General features: G+C 42.5%; 1 protein-coding gene across 1 annotated transcript in view; it reads right to left on the bottom strand.

The window, feature by feature from the left end:
* The window catches only part of LOC135524047 (PHD finger protein 21A-like), a 121,412-nt gene that overhangs the window by 11,481 nt on the left and 101,576 nt on the right, over window positions 1-8,355 (bottom strand). Inside the window, exons 14-17 of the mRNA XM_064951188.1 lie at window positions 1,808-1,980; window positions 973-1,128; window positions 489-564; window positions 216-319 (exon numbers count right to left, since the gene is read on the bottom strand). Coding sequence (XP_064807260.1) covers window positions 216-319; window positions 489-564; window positions 973-1,128; window positions 1,808-1,980 — 509 coding nt within the window. The remainder of the gene's footprint in view (window positions 1-215; window positions 320-488; window positions 565-972; window positions 1,129-1,807; window positions 1,981-8,355) is intronic.

Genomic DNA, 8,355 nt, shown 5'->3' with positions numbered 1-8,355 from the left:
ATGGGACTCCCAATCAGGGCCGGTTGTGATAAAAGCCTGGATATAACATGACATAAGCTAAGAGAGCATCAAAGCCTGGTAAGCAATAGGGGTAGTTACGTAAATTACCTAAGCCACGCTATTATTCAAGATCTCAAATACTTCCATCTATTTCAGTACATCCATCTGAAAACAACTTACTTATGAAGGTATTTTGCGGTTACTATGGAGCTTACCGTTATGGAGTTCCTGAGTTGGTTGACCCCTTGTTCCAACTGTTCTCGCTCCAGTTTCAGCTCAGCACTCCACTTCATTAGTTTTTGTTTCTCCTCTTCTTTAGCTTTTAGGAAACAGAAACAACACACAGACAACGGTGAGACTATAAAAAAAATCTGGTTGTTTGAGATTCCAGTGAAGGAACTCTCATCTACCACCGCTTCAGCTGACTGAAACGGAGTCACACGTTTGATGTTTGTCAAGGCACAAGGTCTTTAGTGTGCTATTCCTACCTTCTTTATAGGCGTTATAGGAATTAACAATAGCCAATGTTCCTGGCCATTGAATTGAATCTTCTTTTTTCAATATCTGGAGAGAAGAGCACAGCTTTGATGTATTGTGATTGCAAAGTCACGACATTACCTAGACGTGGAAGAGAACAATGCTGTGGTCATCCTTTGGAGATGTCACAAAGAACAAACAAAATGAATCAGATGGGAGTGTAAGATGCCATCCTCCACTAACAAAATGAATGGGAAAGAATTACTTAAAACAATACTGAATCATGTTGAAGCTTTCAAAGGAAGGAACAGTCATATCGTCGTAATGTTTTCGCCTAGAAATAAGGACTAGTTGATGAAAGCCTGAGGGGAAAACTATGTCTCTGCCAATGTCAATAGATTATCCACTTTGAAAGAGTAACCAAATTCTCAGATCTATACTGCTGAACCACTGGACTGCTGGGCCAAGCTCCTCAATTGTGGGTGCTGCGTTTACCTGCTCTTGACATTTGGGACAGATCCACATGCCTTTAGGAATGGTTTTCAGGGATGGGTCCAGGCAGTCCAGGTGATAGACACGTGAGCATGTGTCACACATGAGCAACTGGCCACTGCGTCTGCACACAGTGCAGAAATCCTCATGGATGTCTCCCTGTCAGGATGAATTGCACCAATCAGTTTCTCTGCCTGTCTAGGCCTGACCAATCACGTGTGCAGAGGCAGGGCAGAGGGGCCGTGTGTTGATTTGAGGATCATCCAATCATATTACAGTTTCTGTGTTGTTTTAAAAGGTAACACTTAAATAAATAATGTGTATAATTCCAACACTGAAATGGAAAAGCTCATTCTAAAAGCCATTGTGAATACCATTCTGCATTTCCTATTTGAAAAATATAGTTTAAATTATGTAATAAACTACTTTAATACTGCAGTATGTTTTTAATGGCATTTAAAAGAAGATCTAATCTAACTGATCCTACTTAAAAATAATATAGGTAAAGTAACAATTTCACTCAGGCTGTATCACTTGTTCCTTTTTGAGAGTAGGGGGGAGTACTGAATTTGAGGCGAGGAGTACTGTTCACTTTGTAAGATTGCATAAAAAATGAAGGATCAAACAGTAGGGAGTAAATCAATAAAAACATGTCTGTACTTGTCTAGGTCTTTAGACGTGAGGTACTGGGACATTTCAACTCCACTAAAGTATTTGTAACAGCCCGTGGACAATACCACCAATATAAAAAGGGAGGGGCAAGAGTAGGTGAAGTCAGAATGTTAGGATAGAGTCCCAGAAAGTCCAGGCTGCTGTGCTCTCTCCAGCTGCTACTTACATCCCCAGAGCTGGGGCTGGGCAGGGGGAGAGTGTGGTGGGGATGGACATGGAAGGGGAAGCTCCCCCCTGTGTTGGGCCACTCGGGTGCCGGGGAGGCAGTGAGACAGCTGGAGGGGGAGGTCGGGGTGTGACTGCCCAGCTTCGGATCGCTGCTGTATTTGGGAGGGCGACCTGGGTGAAATGAGACAGACGAAAAACAAAAAGTGGGAAGGAAGGAAACAAACAAATAAACCGTCTGTCCGACATACCTTTGACAGGGAGTCCTCGTTGGCTTATGTGAAAAGGGGAGGGTGTTGAGTTGAGGGTGGAAGAGCAGGAGAAGCACAGAGAGCGGAGTTAGTGCACTAAAATGTACTACAAGCTCTACGCAGATGAAAGATTCTGAGTGTTGCCATGTCCTTTTTCGTCACAAAAGGGACGGCTCCTTGTAATATGCTCTGGCATTCAACATTATTTTTTACTACATGGAAATTGAGACACGCCATATAATTCCTTCCGCAGTCATAGGGGCAGTGTTCTCGCTTGGTTCCTTGATCTTATCTATAGGCTATTCATCAAAGTAGACTATTTTTCATTGATAACCAAATATAATTTCAGCGACTGTTCAAACAGTAAACAAAAAAATAATCCACTCAAAAAGGTATTTTGTTTAGAAGTATTAACTAGTGATTACAGGCTATTGTGAAATAGTAGAACCTGCTGTAGCTAACTATCTAGCCATGTGCTTTTTCTCCCAGAACAAAACATGATGACGTTCTATTTTTAAATGATAAGGGAATGAATACACAAGTAGCATGTCAAACTGGGACAATGTTTAGGTTACACCAAGTACAAATATTTGCCAGGGCATATTTTTATATTATAAATCGGATGATTTCACATGGGGATGTAGGAAGGGGTGGGGTTCCAGCAGGTCAATCACGAGCTACCAGTAGTTCACAGCCCACCTATGAGTAGCTCGTCAAAAACAAATCTCACAAGTCTCAGACACAGCAAGCTCCCAGCTAATCAACGCAACATTATCCCACCCCTGGTTAGCCACTATTGGTTAAAAAATATAAAAAAAATTAAGACAATATCTGCCAATTATTTTCAGGCAAAATTGCTTGTGTCGGGTCTGTGTGGTGCGCCCGTTTGTCTATCACTCCGTGTATAGCCAGTTGATGTTATAACCGGCTTGTGGGTTGACAGAAATACTTTCCCCAAAACCTTCTCAAATAAATATTAACCGCAAAGTAGGCTTACCTGGCAGAAGTATATCATGAGTAAGCATAATTTGTATCTATTATTTGCTATTTGCAAACTTTGCCATGAAATGAGAAGCAGCTGTACAGAACCATCGCCAGACCAGCACAATAGATGGCACATTCCTCACTCGCTACATGCCCAATTAAAGGGCCAGATGAGCAATTAAAGGGGAATAACACTCACCAAAAATGTCTTCAAATCAAAGTTTATTTGTCACGTGCGCCGAATACAACAGGTGTAGGTAGACCTTACAGTGAAATGCATACTTACAGGCACGAACCAACAGTGCAATTTTTAAGTAAAAAAAATAGGTATTAGGTGAACAATAGATAAGGAAATAGAAAACAACAGTAAAAAGACAGTGAATAATAACAGTAGCGAGGCTATCAAGGCGAGACCCAGATGCAGACACAGGAGGCAGATGGTTGGAGTCTTACTTTGTTAAGTAATCCAAAGGGGTAAGCAAGAGAATGGTCGAGGACAGGCAAAAAGGTCAAAACCAGATCAGAGTCCAGGAAGTACAGAGTGGCAGACAGGCTTGTGGTCAAGGCAGGCAGAAATGGTCAGGCAGGCAGGTACAGAGTCCAGAAACAGGCAAGGGTCAAAACCGGGAGGACTAGAAAAAGGAGAATAGCAAAAGGAGTACAGGAAAAACACGCTGGTTGATTTGACTAAACATACAAGCCGAACTGGCACAGAGAGATCGGAAACACAGGGATAAATACACTGGGAAAAATAAGCGACACCTGGAGGGGGTGGAGACAATAACAGGAACAGGTGAAAAAGATCAGTGTGTGACACCAGTTAGTCCGGCTAATTGAGGTAGTATGTACATGTGGGTATGGTTAAAGTGACTGCATATATGGTAAACATAGAGTAGCAGCAGTGTAAAGAGGGGTTGGGACACACACACACACACACACGAGTCTTATGGCTTGGGGGTAAAAGCTGTTGAGGAGCCTTTTGGTTCTAGACTTGGCGCTCCGGTACGACTTGCCATGTGGTAGTAGAGAGAACAGTCTGACTGGGGAGGGTGGGATCTTTGACAATTTTTAAGGCTTTCCTCTGAGGTCCTGGATGGCAGGTAGCTTAGCCCCAGTGATGTACTGGGCTGTACGAACTACCCTCTGTAGTGCCTTGTGGTCGGAGGCCGAGCAGTTGCAGTACCAGGCAGTGATGCAACCTGTCAGGATGCTCTCGATGTTACAGCTGTAAAACCTTTTGAGGATCTGAGCACCCATGCCAAATCTTTATAGTTTCCTGAGGGGGAATAGGCTTTGTTGTGCCCTCTTTATGACTATCCTGGTGTGTTTGGACCATTCTAGTTTGTTGGTGATATGGACACCAAGGAACTTGAAGCTCTCAACCTGCTCCACTACAGCCCCGTTGATGAGAATGAGGGCAACTATGGTGTTGAACGCTGAGTTGTAGTCAATGAATAGCATTCTCACGTAGGTGTTCCTTTTGTCCAGGTGGGAAAGGGCAGTGTGGAGTGCAATAGAGATTGCATCATCTGTGGATCTGTTTGGGTGATATGCAAATTGGAGTGGGTCTAGGGTTTCTGGGATAATGGTGTTGATGTGAGCCATTACCAGCCTTTCAAGGCACTTCATGGCTACGGACGTGAGTGCTACGGGTCTGTAGTCATTTAGGCAGGTTGTCTTTGTGTTCTTGGGCACAGCGACTATGGTGGTCTGCTTGAAACGTGTTGATATTACAGACTCATTCAGGGACAAGTTGAAAATGTCAGTGAAGACACCTGCCAGTTGGTCAGCACATGCCCTGAGCACAATACTTGGTAATCCGCCTGGCCCCGCGGCCTTGTGAATGTTGACCTGTTTAAAGGTCTTACTCATGTCGGCTACGGAGAGTGTGATCACACAGTCGTCCGCAACAGCTGATTCTCTCATGCATGCCTCGGTGTTGCTTGCCTCGAAGAGAGCATAAAAGTGATTTCGCTGGTCTGGTAGGCTCGTGCTACTGGGCAGCTCACGGCTGTGCTTCCCTTTGTAGTCTGTAATAGTTTGCAAGCCCTGCCACATAAGACGAGCATTGGAGCCAGTGTAGTACGATTCAATCTTAGCCCTGTATTGGAGCTTTGCCTGTTTGATGGTTCGTCAGAGGGCATAGCAGGATTTCTTATAAGCTTCTGGGTTAGAGTCCCGCACCTTGAAAGCGGCAGCTCTACCTTTTTGCTCAGTGCGAATGTTGCCTGTAATCCATGGCTTCTGGTTGGGGTATGTACGCACAATCACTTTGGGGAAAACGTCCTCGATGCACTTATTGATAAAGCCAGTGAAGAATCCCGGAACATATTCCAGTCTGTGATACCAAAACAGTCCTCTAGTTTAGCATCTGCTTCATTTGACCACTTTTTTATAGACCGAGTCACTGGTGCTTCTTGCTTTAATGTTTGCTTGTATGCAGGAATCAGGAGAATAGAATTGTGGTCAGATTTACCAAATGGAGGGTGAGGAAGAGCTTTGTATGCGTCTCTGTGTGTGGAGTATAGGTGATCTAGATTTTTTCCCCCTATGTTGATAGAAATTAGGTAAAACTGATTTAAGTTTCCCTGCATTAAAGTTCCCGGACACTAGGAGCACCGCCTCTGGGTGAGTGGTTTCCTGTTTGCTTATTACCTTATACAGCTGACTGAGTGCGGTCTTAGTGCCAGTGTCCATCTGCGATGGTAAATAAACAGCTATGAAAAGTATAGATGGAAACTCTTTGCAAATAGTGTGGTCTACAGTTTATCGCAAGAAACTCTACTTCAGGCGAGCAAAATCTAGACACTTCCTTAGATTTTGTGCACCAGCTGTTTACAAATTTGCACGGACCATATGCCCCTCCCTCGTCTTACCGGAGTGTGCTGTTCTATCTAGCCGGTGCACCGTATATCCTTCCAGCTGAATGTCCATGTCATCATTCAGCCACGATTCCATGAGACATAAGATGCTACAGTTTTTGATGTCCCGTTGGTAGGATATTCGTGATCGTACCTCGTCTAATTAATTTTCCAATGATTGTACTTTGGCGAGTAATATTGACGGTAACGGAAGCTTTCCCACTCGCCTTCTCCGGATCCTTACGAGGCACCCCACTCTGTTTCCTCTGTACCTGCGTCTCTCTTTCCAATAATGGGGATGTCGGCCTTGTTGGGTGTTCGCAGTATATCCTGTGCTTCCTGCTTGTTGAAGTAAAAATCTAACCCGAGGAGTGATCGCTGTCCTAATATCCAGAAATTATTTTTTTGCCGTAAGATATGGTGGCAGAAACATTATGTACGAAATAAGTTACAAATAAAGCAACAAAAAAAACATAATAGCACAATTGGTTAGACGTCCGTAAAACTGCTGCCATTTCTTCCGGCTCCATTTTAGATACCGATGTGATTTAAGATTTGACGTGGACAATTGTAATTTTAAGAGTGAAAAAAATTAACATAATTTGGGAAATTTACAGATTTTATAGGGCCCCTTTGCAGTTGTTTATTAACCATTATTTTACCAGGTATACTGACAGAAAGGACCCGGAAGGGGAGAGGAGAACTAGCTAGACTTTGAAAGCTATAGAAAAAATGAAGAAATTGTAGCTCGCTACATGTAACATTTTTTTTAGTAGCTCTCATGCTAGAAATCATGATCTTCAGTTTAGAATTCAATTTGCTTAATCAGCTGTGTTTGCTAGGGATGGAGAAAAAGTGACACCAATCAGGCCATCAAGGACTGGAGTTGCCCACCCATGGTCTAGAATTAAAAATAAAAATTCTAGTATCGCCTTTAAGTGTGGACTGTATTATTTTACCAGTCCACCTTAACTTCTTGCTGATTATTTCGACACCTTCCGGTGAAATTGCAGAGCGCCAAATTCAAATTAAATTACTATAAATATTAAACTTTCATGAAATCACAAGTGCAATACATCAAAATAAAGCTTAACTTGTTGTTAACCTGTTGAGTGTAGGGGGCAGTATTTTGATGTTTGTATGAAAAACGTACCCAAATGAAACTGCCTATTTCTCAGGCCCAGAAGCTAGAATAGGCATAGAAAACACTCTAAAGTTTCCAAAACTGTCAAAAAATATTGTCTATGAGTATAACAGATCTGATATTGCAGGCGAAAACCTGAAGAAAATCCAACCCGGAAGTGCCTGTTATTTTGAAAACTCCCTGTTCCATTGCATGTCTTCCCTCCATTTAAAGGGATATCAACCTGATTCCTTTCCCTATGGCTTCCACATGGTGTGAACAGTCTTTAGATATAGTTAGACTTTTATTCTGAAAAATGAGCTGACACGCCAGGTGGATTAACAACAAGCTAAGCTGTGTTTTGCTACATTGCACTTGTGATTTCATGAACATTTAATTTGAATTTGGCGCTCTGCAATTCAGCGGATGTTGACGAAAATGATCCTGCTATAACGGGATGTGTGCGCCAAGAAGTTAATCCAGCTGCCGTGTCAGATTTCAAAAAGGCTTTACGGCGAAAGCAAACCATGTGATTATCTGAGGACAGTGCCCAGCACACAAATGCATAACAAATCATTTTCAACCAGGGAGTTGCCTACCAGGCATGATTGAAAAAGCTATTTGCATGCATAAGGATGACATGTTTTATTCCCCATGTTCCTGCCCATTTGGTAATGGGCCATCCTAAATAGAAACAAATGTTACATATTACTCAATTGAGAACAGTCTGATGGCTGAAGATATCATCACTTGAGAGAACAGCATATGCAGCCTGAGGCAAGGAACAGTGCGCAAGCTTTTTTATGTTTTGATTTCTAAGACATTGTAAGGTTTGTATCATTCCCAACTAAAGTTGCCAAAAAAATCAAAATCTAGCATATAGGACCCGTTTCAAAAGCTCACGTTTACACTCAACTTAGCCATTTCATATGCTTACTTGCTCCTTAAATGGGGATAATATCTTTTATTTTATTCAGCTAAGTTCAATTACATTATTTTTAATAGGGATGCACAATATATCGGTGAACATATTGGAATCGGCCGATATTAGCTAAAAATGCCGACATCCGTATCGGCCCGATGTCTAGTGTAACGCCGATGTGCAAAACCGATGTCAAAGCTGACGTGCATACCTATATAACGTTGGTAGATAACGTAATGACGCCACATACAATTTTGCGCTACAAGTGCAACACAGAATTCCTATCCTATGACAATGTCTGACAATTTCTGCTGTGTGGTTGAGCAGTCAACAAATCGAGCAGTCATTTGAAAGAGTAAGAACATTTCAGCGAGGCAGCTCAAAGGCTAAATCCCTTAATCCCTTAAA

The sequence above is a fragment of the Oncorhynchus masou genome, chromosome 31 (assembly GCF_036934945.1).
Source record: "Oncorhynchus masou masou isolate Uvic2021 chromosome 31, UVic_Omas_1.1, whole genome shotgun sequence".
Classification (NCBI taxonomy): domain Eukaryota; kingdom Metazoa; phylum Chordata; class Actinopteri; order Salmoniformes; family Salmonidae; genus Oncorhynchus; species Oncorhynchus masou.
Note: the sequence above shows the minus strand (reverse complement) of the source record. Positions and strands in the feature narration are given on the sequence as shown.